This window comes from Camelus ferus, chromosome 13 (assembly GCF_009834535.1).
Source record: "Camelus ferus isolate YT-003-E chromosome 13, BCGSAC_Cfer_1.0, whole genome shotgun sequence".
NCBI classification, from domain to species: domain Eukaryota; kingdom Metazoa; phylum Chordata; class Mammalia; order Artiodactyla; family Camelidae; genus Camelus; species Camelus ferus.
In genome coordinates this window covers 58,178,824-58,199,661 of record NC_045708.1, presented here as the reverse complement: position 1 = coordinate 58,199,661, position 20,838 = coordinate 58,178,824, and the positions used below count along the sequence as shown (strand labels likewise).

At 35.7% G+C, this 20,838-nt stretch overlaps 1 protein-coding gene across 20 annotated transcripts in view; it reads left to right on the top strand.

Moving 5' to 3' along the window:
• Nucleotides 1-479: 479 nt before the first annotated feature.
• FUBP1 (far upstream element binding protein 1) overlaps nt 480-20,838 on the top strand; it is a 31,855-nt gene continuing 11,496 nt past the window's right edge. For 5 of the 20 annotated variants that reach the window (XR_001366313.2, XR_004325180.1, XR_004325181.1 and 2 more), the window contains exons 1-18: nt 496-717; nt 6,684-6,774; nt 7,612-7,674; nt 8,478-8,516; nt 8,994-9,033; nt 9,544-9,596; nt 9,685-9,756; nt 9,885-9,942; nt 10,998-11,160; nt 11,249-11,347; nt 11,474-11,575; nt 11,814-11,916; nt 12,013-12,113; nt 12,486-12,627; nt 13,295-13,455; nt 15,733-15,884; nt 15,967-16,046; nt 19,089-19,226. Coding sequence is in view for 16 of the 20 variants with exons in the window: in XM_014561151.2 (XP_014416637.1) it covers nt 598-717; nt 6,684-6,774; nt 7,612-7,674; nt 8,478-8,516; nt 8,994-9,033; nt 9,544-9,596; nt 9,685-9,756; nt 9,885-9,942; nt 10,998-11,160; nt 11,249-11,347; nt 11,474-11,575; nt 11,814-11,916; nt 12,013-12,113; nt 12,486-12,627; nt 13,295-13,455; nt 15,733-15,884; nt 15,967-16,046; nt 19,089-19,226 (1,777 nt within the window). In the remaining 4 variants the exon portion in view is untranslated. Of the gene's footprint in view, nt 718-6,683; nt 6,775-7,611; nt 7,675-8,477; nt 8,517-8,993; nt 9,034-9,543; nt 9,597-9,684; nt 9,757-9,884; nt 9,943-10,997; nt 11,161-11,248; nt 11,348-11,473; nt 11,576-11,813; nt 11,917-12,012; nt 12,114-12,485; nt 12,628-13,294; nt 13,456-15,732; nt 15,885-15,966; nt 16,047-19,088; nt 19,227-20,838 lie in introns of all 20 variants that reach the window. The other 15 variants (XR_004325182.1, XM_032494630.1, XM_014561152.2 and 12 more) reach the window with 11 other exon arrangements.

Sequence of the window (20,838 nt, the reverse complement as noted above, 5' to 3'; positions counted from 1 at the left end):
AGTTCCCGCTACGCCGGGCGGACGGTTTCGGGAGCATCCCCGCGCGGCGACACGGGCGCTTCTCCGAGGCGCACTCCCCGCTGCAGCGCTCCCGAGACACTGTTGCGCCGTCGTTACGCCCGTTGACGTCATTCCCTTCCTCAAGGATACAAAGAATGACCCTCGGCTGAAAACCTACCCCGCTACCTCCATGAGGCTGCGACCGACAAGAAACAACTACTCCTTTTCTTCAGGCTTTCAAAAATTCACGCAAACCGCGGTCGCCGTGCCAGCCTTACCCACCACCCTAGTGGAACAACGGCACAACCGCAACCCAAGAATGCACAGAGAGGAGGCACCAAAGTAACCTCCATTCACGCGTACGCTACAAACAATTCTCGCGACAACTCGAGACTTTTTTCCAGCCCCACCCCCCCGAAACACCAACGCGTTGCTTCAAAACATCGCGAGATTTTCTTCTTCCAGTCTCCGCCCCTTTACGGCACGATGGTCGCACAAGAATGTGATACAGCCTCGACGGCCGCCATTTTCTTTCTTTCTTAGCAGTTGGCTGAGAGGTCTCTGCGAAGAAGCGGTGGTGGCCACTGTAGTGTAGGCATGGCAGACTATTCAACAGTGCCTCCACCGTCCTCTGGCTCAGCTGGTGGTGGAGGCGGTGGCGGCGGTGGTGGAGGAGTTAACGATGCTTTCAAAGATGCGCTGCAGAGAGCCCGGCAGGTAAGGCTGGAGCCCGCGGCGGGATCCCGACAGCTCACAGTAATTGGCCGCTGGCTGAGTAGGCCGCTACTTCTTCGCGTATGAGGAAGAGGAAAAAAGTGCCCTTCCGGGCTCTGAAATGTGAGGAGACTCACGTTTCCCCACGTTGGTAATACTGATTAGAGTCTGGAACTGGGTTTTGTGTTCCTGATGTCTAAACTGCTTTGAACCCCAACGCGTCTTATGCGAAGATGGCTTTAGGTTTTTCTCCCGCTTCTGCGGCACTCGCGCTTTTTCCTTCAAGGAGTTACTATTTTCCTTTTCCTCAGAGTGAACATCCTCCTCTATGGGATAAACCGCGCGTAGTTTTACACAATAGCATGGAAGGTTCTGGTAATGGGAGTTTGGGAAAGGGCTAGGGTCTGTCCTCAAGCCATAGTAAGGGAAGGGATCTGTCATTAAAGCAGCCTTTAGAGCTTCCAGCCCATTTGGGCTCTCTCGCAATTAACCTGTCGGTAGAATTCACTTTCACACCTTCAAGGAAGAGAATTAAGAGAGAACTAATATCCCGAGTTGGAATCCCTTCTCAGGGCGGGATTTACGTGTGTTCTACCGTTCCTTCCCCCTTGTTTCTCAAAATGGCTTCAGGCCCATTATACCCGAAGTTTCAATTTGAATCTGCGTCTGTATTCAGAGTCGTAAACTGACCAGACCTCTTTGTGTTACATAGGTGTGTATATTTGCCCTGAAGCCACTTTTTTCCCAAACGAAAACTGTTAAAAAAAAAAAAAAAGTACGTTGTATTCCAGAATTTAATTTGAACTTTATTTAGATAATCCTTTGATTGTAACTGAAAAGTGTATGATGTTGGTATGGGCTTGTGTTTAAGCAAAAGAATCTTACTCTCCTATGACAAGATGCATGTTAGGTGCTAGACATTTTTAGAGTATAATGTTAAGTTAATGGTAATCAGAAACTAATTTTGTGGTATGTTTTGGTTACCTTAGGAGTTCACTTCCCCAAAAATCTGAAGTGGTGTAGAAATAATTTGTATTTTTATGGGAAGACATTATAAATTAAAATGTACCTGTACTTATTTATACTCAGAAATATTCCAAGGACTCAGCAGAGTTATCATTAATACTAATTTTTCGACTTCTTCACCTAATTTTTATTACTTCTGAACATGCTTAGAATAGCGACTGAAACATTTATATGAGGACAAACTCTTACTAGATGGGTTTGGAAGACTCACCTGAATTATTTTATGCACCTAGCATATTGAATTAATTTGCTGCACACTGTACTTAGATATTGGAGATCTAATTATGTTAATTGGATGTCTGCCTCCTAGGAAGCTATGATATAGTCAAGGAACCAAATGCAAAAGAATAGTATCTGATTAATGCTTTCAAGCAGTAGACACAGTATGGGCACTGTTAATTCATTTGTTCTTAAACGTTTCTAGTTCTTCTGTGAATCAGGCACTATACCTAACACCAGGGAGTGGGGTACCTAACTGCCAAAGTAAAGGACTGATGTTCTAAGCAAGGCATTAAAGAATGAGTGAAAGTTTGACCAGTGGAGAAAGAAGCAGCATGTGCAAAGGTATGGGGTTTAGAAGATGAAAAAAACCTAAGAGTGAAGTCATTGGAGGATAGAATTGGGTAGGGGAAGGAGGGTGGAAAATGAGGTGAGAAAAGGTACAGATGGATACAACTTCTAGGCACAATTTTCTTACTAAGTTTGTCTGCTTTTTTAATATAGAAATTGTCAAAATATGGAACTTCTTGCTTTCTGTTTATATGTCAGTAGCTCAACATGCCCTTGCTGTAATATGATTTACAAATGTCTTTGCTGTAATTTGATTATTTCTACGGAATTGGTCCTAAATCTGAGATTCTCAAGGTTAGCATTTGAGTTGAATTATCCCTTCTGATTGCATTTGAGAATGCCTCCATATATCAGTTGTAGTTGCTTGTCTGATTATATAAGTGGAGTATAGGGAGAATTGCTTGGACTGAAGGAACAAGTTAGGTTAAATATATGAACTGCTTTTTTTCCTTATCTATATCAAATGGATACTGAATTATATTTCCAAAATCCCCATCTAACCTTACATTTCTTTTCTTTGTCCAGAGTATTGTGCTATGCTCTTTGGAAGGAAGAGGTGTAAGGACAGCTTCTTGCCCTCAAGGAGCTGTGTGCCAGTGGGACAGCTATTGGCATTTTAGCTGGACAGTTCTTTGTTATGCAGGAAAGCAGAACAAATAATTAGGATCCCTGGTCTCTATCTAGTAAATGCTAGTAGCATTTACTCTAGCTGATTGTTGCCATCTGGCACTTCAGGCTGAATTGTCCATTTTTTTCCCCAGAGAATTCTAATAGTTTATTTTTTTTTATGTGAAACTGCCCGATTTTTATAATATTTTGTGTGCTAAATCCAGCACACAGACATCAGATTGCTTCTCTAGTTTAGGGTTTCCAACCTGTGTACTTCAGAAATTTACGTTTGTGTATTTTACGCTGTAACTGCAGAGAGTGAGGTTGAAATTCTTAGATCTTTAGTGATCCACTAATAACAAGTTTAGTCTCTGAAACATTGGGAAATTAAAGTGTATCTACTTTTTTCCCCCTTACAGTTATATGAAGATAGAAGTAAATTAGAGATTGAGACCAAGTAGAGTGCTAAATCACAGGATAAACAAGAATATCAACCTTCATCACTTCCCCTCTAAACAACTATTATTAGTCGTTAAGTACTCAATTCTTGACATCTCTTCCCTGGTCATTGTGAAAGTAATTCAAACTGAATTATGTTGTTTGAATGCAATGAAAAATTTATAAAATAGAATTACTGACTTTTTAACTTACCATTAATCTCTTCAGTAAAAACTAGCATTTGAGTGCTGTTGCTGTTTAATGTTTGGAGACAGGGTAGCAGAGCTTGATTTTAATAACCAAAGATTCCTGGGCTGTAGAGAGGGGACAGTGCTTTCAATTAAATGATAGCCTAGTAATATTTCTAGCCTCTTCACATTTCTGGTGCATAGGAACTGAATCCATTAGGACTTTGCCCTTAGTATTCAATAGTTATTAAATTGAATCAACAGGTAACTTTAATTAAGTAGTAATGTTTTGTTTTGAAAATAACTGTTCTTCAAAGTTTTTGGCCAGGACAAAAAAAAAATCAGTTAAAAGTTTTTAAAATCAAATATTTTAAGCCTTATGGACCCTGCTTTATGGTTGAATTATAGTTTGCTGATTTGTTCATAATAACTGGCAGTTTATATGCTACATATTAGGCTCTGTGCTAAGCATATCTTGTAGTATTAATTTACTTCTCACAACTATCCTATAAGGTAAGTATAGAAACTGTCTTCTTTTGTACACAAGAGATGAGTGGGGCACAGATGCTTAAGAAGATTTGGCACAAAGCAGTAAAACTAGAATTACTGCCCACCCCAAATCACAGTCAGACCCCAAAGCCTAAGGAAGCATGTAGTGAATGTACTGAAAATTAGGAGTTAGTCATTTTTGGCATTTAGGTAATTTACTCCGGAAAATCAGCCTTTAATGTGTTGTTGTTTGTTGTTTTGTAATTGTCCTTTTAATCTCCAGAATCAGTGGTATGACTGAATAATCTCTTAAATTTCCATTTAACTCCAGAATTCTTGGATTCTAGGAATAATCTATAATGAAGAAAGGTGGAAAATGTTAAAATAATGAAAGCACAAAAAAATTTACTCGTTTAAGTATGGAGGGTCCAAACAGAAAGGTTGAATTTTTGTTATAAATTAAAATCAGAGAAATTACCTACACTTAATTCTACTAGTCTCATAAGAATTTTATATAGTTAGAGGTTGATTTTAGGAATTGTTTCTCTTAAATTAATCCTTTGTAGTGACCTAGGAAGTGTAATATTTTCTATTGATTTTTGAAAACTAGTCACATCTGTTAGTATTTTTACCAGAAGCTCTTTTCTGATATCTTTGTATTGGTTCTGAATTTTTGAGATGATGTTAACTGGTTCTTCTGAGTGAACTAAGGATCAACTATGATTTTCATTTGGATAGTTTTAGAACTATTCAGTGAACAGGGGAGTATAAATAAGTATCCTTTCTCTGTGCAGAAGTTCCTTGGAGTTGGAGGAGTGCTGCTCTGCAAACTCGTAGTGTTTATAAAAGCTAACTGCAGAAGGTATTAACGGCCTAAACATTTTCCTTCATTAATAGTACTGTTTTCTCTGACCTGAAACACTTTCCTTATAACATCAGTGCCCAGCAGTGTATTTAAGTTCCTGAGGAACAATTCAAGTGCTGAGTGCTTTAAAACTGAAGGGTAGAAAAACAGTTTCAGGGGTAATGAAGAAAACTTTCAGAAAAGAAAATAAGATTTTAATTAGATCAAAGATATGAACAGGCTTTTAAGAAAGTGAAAGATGATTAAGGTAGGTTAGATTGACCAAAGCTACAGAGAGTCAGGAAATACATAATTGTATACTTTTTTTATCAAGCATTTTTATACTTAATCCAAATATGCTTTGTGATAGGTGTTTGCATTTACAGAGGAGGAAAAGGGAAATCTAGGAACCCTAGGAAGTATAGTCAGTATGTGGGAACTGATATTTCCATATATATAGGAATTACATGATGCATATTGAATTCAAGTTATTGAATACTCTTATCCTTTCCAGTTTTCTAATTATAGTGAAGCTTGAGGCACTTGGTTTAATTCCACATCAAGATTTCTTTGGGAGAATTCCAGTTACCAAAAGCTTTATTTTCTGTTTAATTTATCATGGAAAATTCCAAACATACTCAAAATTGAAACAATAATATAATGAAGTCTAATAAGCCCATCACCCATCTTTGGTGATTACCCCTTATAGTAATTGCCATGGAAGTGTACAGAAATTGGGACTTATCTACTATTGACTTACTATGCAACCTTAGTTAAGTTACCCCTTCGGATTTTTTTCAGTTACAAAATGGATATCTATCTCATTAAGTACTTTCTACCTCACATAGTTAGGATGATTCAGTGACAAAAGGAGTGTAAAACATTTATTATAATGTAGAGTTTGGCCTTTGCTGGCATTCAGCAATATTAGTTTCATTTTCCCTTCATAGAAAAGTGCAATGAATATCTCCTAGTTATGGGGTACTTGTGACTTGAGGCTGGTATTTCTTACTTGATGTTTATTTGATCAAGTGCAAGCAATTACTTTCCTCACTCTAAAAGGTAAAAGTCTCCAAGAATGAACTAAGTTGTGGTTCTATAGCTGAGACTTTCTTAGACATACAAATTCCCAGGCTTGTCCCCACACCTCCCCATGTTTCCTTGGAAAAAGATTGTCTAGTAGAAATAAAATGCAAGTCACATATTTTATTTAACCCAACATATTCAGAATACTAGCATTTTAACACGTTCAATACAAAGATTTTTGAGATGCGTTGCCTTCTTTGTATTTGTTCTAAGTTGTCAATATCCAGTGTGTATTTTACACTTCAGCTATATCTCAGTTTGGACTAGACGTATCAAGTACTCTAACCAAATATGACTAGCGTTTACCCTATTAAGATAGCACAGCCTTAGCGCCCCATAAGGTGATCACATTCTCTGCCAACACAGATCTTTTGAAGAGCCATGGGAAAGAGCTGCAGAGAAGATAGAATTAGGATCCAGATTTTCCCCAAAGCTATTTAAGCAGTCTTCTAAAAATTTATAATTGATTATTGCTTTATTTTTACAGAGATGTATCAGAAGCTTAATTCCAGATGATGATTGTTAACTCTCTGAAGTTATTAATGGTAGTAATAAATTGAACTGTAATTTTACTTCATCTTTCTACCAAATTAATTTGCTTATCTGATAGATATTTAGCAAACAAATGTATTAGAAAATATGTGAGGAAATTTAGTGCTGAATAGCTATATAGTAGTTATGATGCTATCCTTAATGATGGTTTGTTTCTGTTTTTTTAGATTGCTGCAAAAATTGGAGGTGATGCTGGTACATCACTGAATTCAAATGACTATGGTTATGGGGGACAAAAAAGGCCTTTGGAAGATGGAGGTAAGTTATAGCAATAAATGTTTTGAATTGTTTTATACAGAGTTTAGATGAAGTGGATTTCAATATTTTTAAGTGTTCTTTTTTTGAAATACTACTTTTATCATAAGTTTCCTAAAATTGTAAGGTTTATTTTGGCTTCAAGGAGAGGGAGGGAAAAGAGACCTAGACAAGGTAGGTAAAATTTGAGTCAACCAGCCAGTTTTGTCTTACTAGAAAACATCATTTTCCCTCTTTTAGGATTATGCCAGATTCACAGTTTGCACAGACAACTTGTTAATATACTGAAGAAAACAAAAATATAAAATGCTTAGGAGACATTTCACTGGTTCTTCTCATCATACATGAATTAATCTGAGATGCTGTTGTTTCATTATTTTGCTATTTCAGATATCACTTTAAAGGTTGAAGTTGCTATAGTTTGCTACTTTAGAGTGTTGCAAGTTATACCATTTTTTGTTACTTTTTCGTTTGTTTTAGTACCTTGTTTCGTGTTTTAGGTTTAACTCAAAATGTGGCTTAAAACAGTAGATATACAGTGCCTTGTATTTTTTAAAAAACAATTGTTGAAGCTTCTGAACTTAGAAGTCTGCACGTATTTTTTGTTTTAGATTTGATATATGAATTTTGATACATTTTCTTTTTGTCATTTTCTTTTTACTTTTTTTAAAAGGAGGATTCTGAATGAGCCTATAGAATGTATTTGTAGCTTTTGACCAGGAGTATTTGGTTTCCTTTTATTTGTCTTTCACATTAATAGTGAGGTATTAATATACAAAAAAATGAGCTAATGATGCTTCAGATGTTGTATGTAATGTATTCTTTTTATTTTATGTGTAGATGGCTCTTGGACAAGTCCGAGCAGTACAACACACTGGGAGGGAATGCCCTCTCCTTTTAAAGGCAGGAGTTTTTATTTATTACCTGTGTTCAGTATGTAAACGTGAAATAAACCAGTGGATTCTTAAATGAACACAAATATTCCTTGGATTATGTGTCTGAATTTTTGCTGCACAACATTCTGATATTTAATCATTAAGTTTGAAGGGGGGAGGAGAATGTAGTACTTTCAGCTATAGGTTGCCTACTCCAAGGTATGCATTGTATTCTGTGTAAAGGATGTAGATAAAGATGCAGTCATGTAGTTGTTTGAGTTTCTGCTGAAGTTTATGCTGTGAAATGTTTGGTTAGGAACAATAGAAGAGTTTAGATTGAGATTGCCTTGTAATGTGATTTTTTATTTATTTATTTTGCATAGCTTTGTGGTCACTGTCAGATACACTCAACTTTTGATATGTCAAATTTTCACAGTTTGATAGTTTTTTTTCCTTCCAGTCTTCAGTTCCAACAGTGGGAAGCATCATTAGACTTTAGCATGTGATATTTTGCTAGTAACGGACTAAATACTTTGTCATGTATCGTTCTAAAGTGCTTAACATACACTAAGGTCAGTGATTTGATTCAGTAAAAAAAAATTTTTTTAATGTCTGTGCATCTTTTAAACATGAAGAGAATGAAAGAAATGCAGTTTTCTTTCAATTACTAAATGTTTGGGCTGAGTTTTGGTGGTTGGGTTCAAATGATAAGCCATACCCTCAGCTTTTCAGTAAATGTTTATATTGGTATTCTTGCTTGGGCACGGGGGAGCTAAGTCTTATATTTGTGCTTATTGGCAAAAAAAAATTAAAAGACTCTTAATTTTGCAGATCAGCCAGACGCTAAGAAAGTTGCTCCTCAAAATGACTGTAAGTATTTATTTTAAATTGGGTTAAAAGCTAAAGTAATTGTGGATTTTAATCAGGGCTTTGTTTTCCTATGTTTATTGGATATCTTTGAAGTTAGTTGAAGGCCATAACTTCTTTTTGAATGAATTTCTTTATAAAAATATTTTTCCTATATTTATAATCTCTCACTTCAGTTATGGCCATGTATATATTAATATTTGGTTGCTCAATTATTTTACATATATATTCAGTTTATTTTATACTTGCATTTCTTAATCTTTGCTTATGCCACTTGAAAAAAGACCATTTTTTAGTGTGCTGTTGCTAATGTCTGCCTTTTCACTGACTTTACTGCTCACTGTCAGTTTTAAGTATTCTGCATAAAATTTTGCTCTCTTCAAGGTGTTATCAGGGAAAGATTTTAGAATTTCTTAATATGATTGTATTAAACATGTCAACTTAAATTTAAATTTTTCATTTTACTTAATTTTTTGGTAGCTTTCGGAACACAGTTACCACCGATGCATCAGCAGCAAAGGTATAGTCAAATAACAACTTTTCAAAGAGTACTTTGCAAGTTTTAGTTGAACTGTATGTGAAACATAACCAAGTTAGTGTATAGTGAATTTGAGGGGTGGGGGTCATGTGTGTGGTTCATTTCCTTTGATTTAAACTGATCATTCTCTATCACCTATTTTCTTTTTGAATGAAATATATTTGTAACTTGGAAGGATGTGTGGAATTAGAATTCCACATTTTAGAAAAACTAAGGTGAATTAAAGTTAACTGTTAAGATGAAATTTCCTGAACTCTACCCCAGCTTCTTTGTGTTTATGCCTTCAAACTGTTCTGACTATCATATGCTCCTTATTTGATATGTCACCTTAATTAAGATTCTGACTTTAACTACTCAAGCCCCATATTTTGACTTTTGAGCGTGTTTCTAGAAACCTAATTTAAGCCATCAGATTTCCATTTTTATGTTTACCTTTTATGTAAACAACTTACCTTTTTTTGAAGGAAAATGTTCGTTTCTGTTATTTCTTAGCAGGTCTGTAATGACAGAAGAATACAAAGTTCCAGATGGAATGGTTGGATTTAGTAAGTAACCTAAGTTTTTAAAGCTTTGAAAACATAATCAAAGCATACTTAAAAATCTTTCAGCAAATATTTTCTTTTTTCTTACTAGTAATTGGCAGAGGAGGTGAACAGATCTCACGCATACAACAGGAATCTGGATGCAAAATACAGATAGCTCCTGGTAACGTTATTCTCTTGCTATTTTCATAGTGACAAGAAAACTAGCATATTTTTTAAATTGCTAGTGAAAATGATACTATTAATCTTTTCTTGACCTCAGATTTTTTGTTTGTTTGTTTTTAATTGTAGACAGTGGTGGCCTTCCAGAAAGGTCTTGTATGTTAACTGGAACACCTGAATCTGTCCAGTAAGTATGAAAATCATGTGCCAGCCCTTCCTTCTTACTGAAGAATATTGTCCCTGTGATTGAACCAGCTTTCGCCTAGACTATTAATTTTCCCCTTTTCTAGGTAGTTTCTAACACCATACAGACATGCTTGAAAATTCCTTTATTTTAACGAAAAAAAATCCCACATTTCTATTTCTTTGCTCCCTTTTGCCAAAAAAATCTCCTTAAGAGTGGTAGCTCTACTTGCTGTATCATCTGCCTCTGTTTTCATTTTGTCTTAAACTCACACCAATCAGGCTTTTAATTCCCACTGTTCCATGAAATTGCTCTTCTCAAGATCATGAATGGCCACCACATCATTCAGCCTTTTAGCTTTGTTTAACACAGTGGACCACTTGCTTAGAGATAGCCACCATCCTGGCACATCAAGCATGCTTCCCATGTGAGTCCCTTCAACTTCTCATTTCTTCTCTTTGGAACATTTTCCCCTCAGGTCATTGGTCTGTTTTGCATAAAATAACATCATTGCACAGGCGCACGCACACACACACACACACACACACACACACAAACATTTTGTCTTGCTTTGATTTTCTTCATAGCACTTAACAAATGACATGTTGTTTATTTAACATGCTGTTTTTAACTTAATGAAGTTAAGCCATGCCAGCAAGAACCCTGTTTGTGTACTTCAGTGCTGTAACCCTGCTACCTAGAATAGTACCTGACACACAGGTTGACATTTCTTGAGTATTTGTTGAATGAACAAATAAATTTTAACATGTGAATAACCAAAGTGGAGGTTTAAAAAGTAAATACCTCATTTAATTTTTAGAAGAATCAGCTTAATTCTGAGATAACTTTAGAAGTAGGGTGTGTCTTGGAAATTTCGGACTATTCTCAAAAATATTGAAGATTATATACCTCGAAAATTTATTCCATGGTTTTGATCTTTGACACTGATGGTATCTTTTAATTAAAATCGTTATAATTTAGTTTTCAGACACCTAAACCTGAATTAGGATGGGTGAAGTATCTGATTATATTATTTTGCATTGACTATTTGTTAACAGGTCAGCAAAACGGTTACTGGACCAGATTGTTGAAAAAGGAAGACCAGCCCCTGGCTTCCATCATGGTGATGGACCAGGAAATGCAGTTCAAGAAATCATGATTCCAGCTAGCAAGGCAGGATTAGTTATTGGAAAGGGGGGAGAGACTATTAAACAACTTCAGGTATTACTATGTTTGTAAAATGATTAGTTTTTGTCTGTTTTGAAACCTGTTCCTTTCTGTTAATACATACAATTTCTATGATTAACAGGAGCGGGCTGGAGTTAAAATGGTTATGATCCAAGATGGACCTCAGAACACTGGTGCTGACAAACCTCTTAGGATTACAGGAGACCCATACAAAGTTCAAGTAAATCTAAGTTTATATTTTACAAAGAAGGTTTTGGGGTGGATGGCAGAGTGGGCAAAAACATGCATGAATGATTATAGTGTTTTGAGACATGCCTTCTAAATTGGGTAATTTTTTCTACTTCAGCAAGCCAAGGAAATGGTGTTAGAGTTAATTCGTGATCAAGGTGGTTTCAGAGAAGTTCGAAATGAGTATGGGTCAAGAATAGGAGGAAATGAAGGGATAGATGTAAGTAAAAATACCATTAAGAAATGCTTGGATGCTTATTCATAAATAAATGGGTTTTCCCTGTTTTGTGTTATATAGCCTTCTCTAACTTTGTATCGTCTTTTCCTCCTCACTTTCCACCTTAGAATACAGAATGTATATCTTGTGTCTTGTTAACCTATTTAAGTATAGTGCTTTTATGATTTGAGGGAGATTAGTTTTTCAGGAAATGACTTTCCTAATACTGTCTTTGCATAAGGTCCCCATTCCAAGATTTGCTGTTGGCATTGTAATAGGAAGAAATGGAGAGATGATTAAAAAAATACAAAATGATGCCGGTGTTCGAATTCAGTTTAAGCCAGGTAAGTCCATGTATTTAATTTTTTTAAGTGTTGGCAGCAGTTACTTTTGACACGTTTAATGTTAAATTAATCCTATTTGTTTTCTTTGCTTTGAAGATGACGGAACAACACCTGATAGAATAGCACAAATAACAGGACCTCCAGACCGATGTCAGCATGCCGCAGAAATTATTACAGACCTTCTTCGAAGTGTTCAGGTTTGATAGAATGTTAATGTTTTCGTTGTTTTGTTTTCTTTAAAAAAAACGTTTTCCTTCATTAAATCTGAAAATATATTTTTTTAACTAGAATCTGTTTGATGATATTTTATTAATAGGTAGAAAGTTTAAATTGCTTTGAGGTAGACATCTTGGAGCAGGAAAGCAGCTACATAAGTGCACTACCTTATTCACCACAGTATGAAAAGAATGAATGGTGGTTGCCACTTGCTGATTATTTGGGCTAAGGCATCTCCCAGTGTCTCTAAATTTCTGATTTTGGAAGATGAAAATAGACATGTAATAATTTTATGGTGGAAAGAAGAATATATTTCTGACTTTGTCTTTCCTTCTTGTCCTTCTTCTCTTTAGGCTGGCAATCCTGGTGGACCTGGACCTGGTGGTCGAGGAAGAGGTAGAGGTCAAGGCAACTGGAACATGGGACCACCTGGTGGACTACAGGAATTTAATTTCATTGTCCCAACTGGGAAAACTGGATTAATAATAGGAAAAGGCAATATATTTAAAACTCTTAATGTTTTAATGTGTGGTTAAAAATTAAACCTTCATCTAATTTTTCTGGATGCTATTTCTGTTGCTGTTGTAAATGAGTAGCAATAATTTTTTTCCTTGGCTGTGTTTTAGTTGAAAAGTGTTAACATCGATTCATGACAACTGAGACATAAATGAAGGACTGTATGTGTACTTAGAGAGTGGGATTTGAATTACACTGGCTTCTAGAAAAGGGGACCGATAGTTTAATTACTAGTGTTTCTTAACTTTTCTTCTGACCTAACAAGAGGTCTGAGTATTCTTACTTACTTTGCTTTTTCCTGACACATGGTTTTAAATTTTTGAGTTTTTAAATAATTGTGTTAGTTTATGTTTACATTGCTTATTAAAGCAATTTCTGTGAAGCAGGTATTTTGATGTTATCATTCATTTTAAGGTTAGGTACAGACATTAAGTTATATCTTAAAACTAAAATGTATTTTAAGAGAAGCATGAAATGCTTTATATAAATTGATCTAAACTGTGGAATAAATGGAAACCCCTTATAGAATATTGGCAAATGGGATGCTGGTCAAAACTTCCTTCTTAATGGCCGTAAGGTGACCGGGGTTCCTTTGAATAGCTCCCCTTGTTGAATCTTTAGAGAAATTACTGTGTTTTGCTTTTAGGAGGTGAAACCATAAAAAGCATAAGCCAACAGTCGGGTGCAAGAATAGAACTTCAGAGAAATCCTCCACCTAATGCAGATCCTAATATGAAGTTATTTACAATCCGTGGCACTCCTCAGCAAATAGACTATGCTCGGCAACTCATAGAAGAAAAGATTGGTGTGAGTATGCTTTAAGCTTTCAATTGATAGTACAGACCCTGTAAGTTAAATACAATGTGAATTCAGATGCTCCTGTAAGTGCTATACAGAAAAATGTCAATTTCTACTCTAAAATTACAGATCTCTTCACATACCAGATGCATGCAACATAGAATAGATTGTCCAGCTATAAAAATAACCCAGTTAAATACACAGGTACAGGTGTTCTAAACCTTTTTTATTTGAGTTTGGTAAGTAAGAGAGGGTAACATTACTTGAAGTTAAGACAGTAGGGTGGGTAGTGGGTTGTGGAGTGTACTTGAAGGAGATAGTTAACAGGAATTTAGTATTTATTAAGGGCTTACTTGCCTAACCCTGGTGAGTGAGGCAAAGGTGAATCAGATATATCCCTCCCACATTAAAAATAGAAATTTACAAATCCTAATTCTTAGACTGGCTGAGAGTCATCTGGGGAGTTTTAAAATGCAGACTACTTGGGTGCTTTCCACCTCTACAAATAACCGTTCCAATTCAGAATGTCTGCATTAGGCCCAGCATCTAATTCTAGAAGGATGTTCCAGGTGATTCTGATGCATGACCAAATTTGGAATTTTTTCCTCCAGAAGAAGTTTGCTGGTGGTAGTACCAAAAAAGTGTGAAGAGTATTGACTGTGCTTTCTTGTGAATGAAGCAAATTGTGCTTTACTGTTTTCTCTTACTGTGAAGAATTAACATGTGTGTGAGTGAGCATCTTAAATTATTAATAATAATTAGAATTTCTTAGGAAAGTTCTCCTTGATGTTTGCCATGCTGTGAATGGAGTGTTTCTTTCTGCTTGGGAACACAAAAAATAAATGTACAAAAGACACTTAAGAATATCTTATAAAAAGATACACAAGCATTCTAAGTTCTGTGGTATGGAAAGTAAGTGGAATTGTTCAAAAAAAATTAAGAAAATAATTCGTCGGACTCAGTAATGGCAGGAATTGATGCCAGAAAAATGGATGATGCATCTTGGTTTTGTATTTTACTGTTAGCATGCATGGATCAGGATTGCTTCTGGATTAATGGACAAACAAGACAGAAGGTTCTAGAGAAACATTTAGGTATAGTGGTTAAGATCAGGAACTCTGGAGTCAGGCCATTTGGGTTCAAAATACTCTGAATCATTTACTGACTGTGCGACCTTGGAGGAAGTTGTTTATACTCCTCTTTGCCTCTTGTTCCTCCTTGGTACTTTATATTGTAGGGTTATAGGGATTAAATGAATTATGTATGGGCCTGGCACAAAGCCCTGTTAAAAATGTTGCTTTTTTTTTTTATTTTTCCAGTAATTTTTTTTTGCTATTTGGGAAAGATAGGTTATGGATAATAGAAGTGAGGGATAATGACAACAGTTAAAGGCTTAAAGAGACAGGTTAATAAAGGAACTTTTAAGTCATGAAGTTTAGCTTTATTATTTTATAGTGAGAAAATTGAACAAAAATACTTAATCTGTATTTGGTTGTCAGATTGTCACATGGTTAATATTAACTTCATGAAAGGAATGTTTTATTTTAAAAGTTAAATCTAGTGGTCTTTGCAAGTTGGATTATCAAAAAAGAATTAACTAAGCATTATTAATTATGATGTGGCATGAAATGGATTTGAAATATCCTGATTTGTTAAATCAGTTAAAAGAATCTTCATGGTACTTAGAAAATTATGATAAATGATAAGGGAGGAAATGAATTTAAATAAATTATTGATTCAAATGGAATTTGGTGACAGGCTGTGAAGAAGACTTTAGAGAGAGACCTTGTTACATTATTGGTGAAGTAAGTGTTCAGTAGCCATTTCACAGCATCAGACCTAAGCAATTTGTCAAGACCTAAGACTATATTGTCAAGATGGTTCTCTGATTAATGTTAGGAAGATAGATGTGGAGTAGATGCAGAAAGAGAAGAGCTAGAGATAAGGACTTGACATTTGATAAACTTTCATATTTAGATGATAAAGGGATAGTAAAAGTAGGAATTATAAAAGGAAATAATGGAAAAAGGAATAGTCTGAAAAGAGTGGAAGGTAAAAGAAATGCTTCATTTCTTTGCTGATGGTACTGATTTTAATTTTACATGTCCCACTAATACGATAGAGTTAAGAGATTTTGCGACATGAGTGAGGAAATGAAGGAAAATCATAAATTTTAGATTGCTTGTAGGTATATAAAAGGGTAGAAATGAAAGATTATTTGGCCTTTGAAATGCTTAACCATTACTGTCTTTCTGATTTTTTGTTTGTCTTTTTGCTTTTTTGCAGGGCCCAGTAAATCCTTTAGGGCCACCTGTACCCCATGGGCCCCATGGTGTCCCAGGCCCACATGGGCCTCCTGGGCCTCCTGGGCCTGGAACTCCAATGGGACCATATAACCCTGCACCTTATAATCCGGGACCACCTGGCCCTGCTCCTCAGTAAGTTTTTAGTTTGGTTTTAGGCTTCTGAAAGATTCTAAATTTTGGTAAATTGTATTTTTAAATTGATTTCTATTTTCAGTGGTCCTCCAGCCCCTTATGCTCCCCAGGGGTGGGGAAATGCATATCCACATTGGCAGCAACAGGCCCCTCCTGATCCAGGTAAAAGATGCTTATCATTTGTGTATAATCTGTGTTTTTTTGTTTGTTTGTTTTTGCCACTCCTGTTCTATGCATACGTTTTCTACTATTGATTCTATATGGTGTGCATTTTCTGCACTTGTTTCACTCCTTCAGCAGGAGTGTGAGGTACTGATTCTACCACAGTGTGTAAGACTGGTGTGAATATGGTCTGTTTCCTGAAACTTTCTATCTGCATTTGGCTTTTTCTACTTTTGAAGTGACACAGCAGAATGCTAAAAAAGCGAAAAGCAATAGGAAGAAGTCCTAGATTTTAGATGTTAGGGCCATCAAATGTATAATGTGTTAATTGTGAATTATCTATGAAAATATAGTTAATTAGTTAATGTACTTTTAAGAGTCTAATGGAGTGTTAATACGTGGGGATTAAACTCCCAAAATCTCAAATAAGGTATATAAATTGCCTTTTAATATTAGTAAAAAACAGAACTGTAATAAATACGTGCATATTAGAACTCTAAAAATTCATTTAAATATTTTCTCTGTTCAGATCTGGATTATATATGTTACATTTTCTTCTATTCATGAATCTTTTCCCACCCTGTAGTTTTCTTTCCATCATGGTCAAAGGGGGCATTCACTGAAACCAAATAACTTTTACTTAATGACCCTTTTTTCTCACTTACTACCTATGTTTTAGGCTTCTTTCACTGGAATAGTTTCAAGGAAGGTACTAAATTCCTTTTCACATTAGTATATTTATTTTTTAAAAAAACAATTTGTTTAAATGTAATTGTTTTAGTTTTATTGAACATTCTGGCATTTAAGGGTGGCCCTATATTATAATGTACTTTAATTTCATAGGAAGTTCGCTCTTTGGAATATGACACAACAGAACAGTTACCAAATAACCACAACTCTCAACACATTCAAGGAGCAAATTGTGTAAGAGTTAGTCTTTAAAAGAATGGAAGGTCTTTTCTTTCCCTCTTGTAAGCTAATTGGTATGGTGTGATTAAGTAGAAGAATCATGCCACTGAAGAGATTAGAGTTTGAGAAAAATAAGGACAGATTTATATTGGATAACTTGGACCTGCAGGATTGCACCTGTGGGCTTTGTTTGGGTAGGTAGCATGACTGAGAAGAATGATGGGAATAAGTGGTCTCTGTATCACAGTCTCTTTTTCCCACTTGGCGTAGTGGTAAAGTCACCACTGTTAAGACTTGGTTAATGACTGTGGCTTTTAGCACTGTCTTTGAGAAAGAAGAAACCTCTTTAGCTAAAAGATAACAGCTAGGGTTAGATATTGCTTATATTAGAATTAGCATTATGTAAAAATCAAAACAATTGATTTAAATGAAATTGTTGAGTGACTTTGTGTTAACGTGTTAATTGTCAGTGTCACTCAAATCTGGATGACAATTGTGTTTCCTCAGGGGTCACCTGATCCACACTGGGCAGTCAACGTGTTTAAACGTCCTGGTACTTAAATGTGGCCCTATATTGATAATAAAAGTCAGTATTCTCTGAGATAAGATCTGTTTCTGTTAAAAAAAATAGTGGCTTGTTACAAGGTTTATGTAGTAATCAAGAACTTAGACCTCAGAGTGAAACACCTGGTAAAGTCTAGTCTTACAGCTTACTAATTATGGGGTGGCAAGCAAGTTTTAAACCCATCTCAATCTGCTTTCTTAAGTATAAAATGATCAAAGTTCTCTATGTATTGTATGTAGTTATGAGACTGGTTTTCATATATAGTCCACACATTTACAAGTACAAGTATCAATTCCTAAAGTCTGTTTAATTTCAGTTTCTCTATTCAGACATGGTCTCAAATGAAATATATATTTATTACTATACAGGTAATGATACTATTAAGATAAATATACAGCATAGAAAAGCTATACATTTATTACTTGAGAAAGATTTGGAGAGTGGTATAATGCCTTATAATTGTATCACCTTAGAAATTGTATTGCTCTAGAAATCTTTATTTTTTCCTCAAACTTCACTAACACTTGCTTTATTAAGCAGCTGAGAATTGCTGCCTATTTGGGATGAAACCTAAACAGATTACATATAGATAAAAACTCTGACTTAGGAAATTACATTATTAAGGATATAAACTGAAAAAGATAGATCTTTATTAGTATCCTGATACTCCCAGTATAAAAGACAGAATCACCAAGAGGAGTTCTGTTTCTGACTGAGAAGTCTCAAACTGTTAACCCATCAGTTGATTGATGAGTGAGGGTCAGCCACATGCAGAGGAAGTATAACATGGTGAAAGACCCAGATATGAGCATGGGGACTTGAAAAGTGCAAGCAGTTTAATTTACTATGGCCAGAACTTGAGTATTTGAAAAATATCGACAGTAGGGAGATGAGCCTGAAAAGGAAAAGTATAAATGAGAGTGTCTAAATATCTTGAAGATACTGAATGATAAAATGCTGTACTTAAAAGTCCTACTAAAGACTCCAGGAAATAATTGAAGAAGTTCAAGTAGAGCAATGACATCAAGTTTATCTTTTATAATAAACAGTGAAATATGATGAGATGAAATATGACTAATCTCTGTTTCTTTTTCCAAGATTTTTAAGTTTTCTCTTCATTGAAAGCAAGACAGGACAGAGTTCATAATTGTAAAATAATTGTTCCTTTCTTGTACAGGTTAGTCCCTAGAAATCCTTTCCTTTAGTCATCTGCCACATGGAAATGTTTTACTTGAGTCAAAAGTGGTTTGGAAAAAAACAAGGGCATATAATGATTTGAGACAAAGCATTGGATTTGAAGCCAAAGATCTTTATTCCTGTCCCAACCCTGCCACTCCCCAGTTTTCTAGGAACTAGGAAAGTCGCTTAATCTCTGAGCCTCACTTTTCTATAATAAAAACTAATGATGACAATAAAAATGCTGGAAGAATTTAAAAGTTTACACTTACTATTTATTTTTTATGCCCAGTTAATATTGGAGTCTGTATATTTGCTAGAGGGTGTGTGTGTGTGTGTGTGTGACATTGATGATGGACTAGGTGCAAATGTTGAATTTGTGTTTATTCTAGCTAAGACAGGAACGGATCCAAATTCAGCAGCCTGGGCTGCTTACTATGCTCACTATTACCAACAACAAGCACAGCCACCACCTGCGGCTCCTGCCGGTGCACCAACGACAACCCAAACCAATGGACAAGGTAACTACGGTAACTAAAGCACTTATTTTGTATGTGCAAGTGAAAACTTGAGTTTGAACGTATAAGGTACATCAATGTATAGTATCTCCCAAAGTTCTAGTATTACCCAGTTACAGCTTCTGTAAGCAGCCTTTGCTTTTTAAAACCAAGTTACTTTCAAATAACTGCAAACTTTAATGAAAGTTGTAAGATACATTACCAATAACACCCAGATAACCTAGCTGTTAATATTTTATCTCTGTTTGTTCCATTACCCTCTTATGTGTGTCCCTATCTATTATCATTAGTCTTTTTCAGAACCATTAACCAAGCTGTAGACGTAATGCCCCATTACCCTTAAATACTCCTTTCTCTATTGCTCCAAAAATACGTAACCATCACACAGCCTTCAAAATCAGTTAACGGTTAATACATCATTACTGTTGCAATGCACAGCCCTTAGATTTCATAACAGTTTCTCACCAATCAGGAATAATTCCTCGGTCTTTTTCATGCTATGAAGAGTACAGACTTCTGTGAGATGATGGTGCATCATCCTAGGTCCCTTCAGCCTTCTCTCATGAAGATAAAGCATGATCAGGGTTCCTGCTTACAATATGTCAAGAATACCTCGGAAATGAATGCTGTGCTCTTGGTGCATTACAGGAGGGGTCATACAATGTTGGCCTGTTTTATTCCCGAGGCGGTACCATGGTCACTCAATCATGTTGGTGTCTGCCAGGTTTCTATACCGTAAGGTCACCTTTTTTCTCCTTGAAATTACTATTTCTGGAGAGACTGAGATCATACCATTATCCTGTTCCTCGTTGAAATTCTGCCCATCTGCCTTAGCTGTCATTGATAACACCTGTCTGATTCCATCACAACTATGATAATTTCTACTTCCATCATTCATTCTACATTTACTGGTTGGTATTTTACTATATGGAAGAGGTTTCCTTTTCTTCCTGTTTATTGCTTTATGTCAGTGGGGATTGCTGTTTTATTCAGTAGGTTGTATTTTAAACTTAACCATGTTGTCCATAGATTTGGCCAATCAGGAGTACCTTCATGATGGCTGCTGTATCCTTTGACAGATCTGTCATTCTTAAAGCACTTTCTTACTTTCACACAATAAGAAGCTTATTTTGTGCTTTCTGGGCTCCAGCCCTAGAATCAGCCATTTTTCTAAGGAGCTCTAATTCCTTTTAGTAGATGATGATATTTAGAAACCAGAATATTGTTCATTACTACTGAGGTGTTACTGCTCTCTCCTTTCAGCATACAGAGCTAGGAAATGAGTTTACATATATGCATACCTACATACACACGTGTAAAAAAAACACAAGTATCTATATGTGTATATATTTTTTAAAGTATATTCATACCACTTGCAATTCTATTCCAAGACTTCAAGGTGCTTTCTAGCTTTTCCCGTTTCCATGCCTATACATGATGAAAGAGCTGGTATCCTCAGTGTGTTTTCGTATTTGACCAGTGAATTTACTTAGATGTGCAATGTAACTGCTCTTCTAAATACATAGACCTTCTCTGTCCACCATCTCTGCCTCCAGCGTCCTGTATCTTTGGCACCTGCAGGGATGCCACTATCACACAACACCTCCCTCCTACCCTCCCTCCC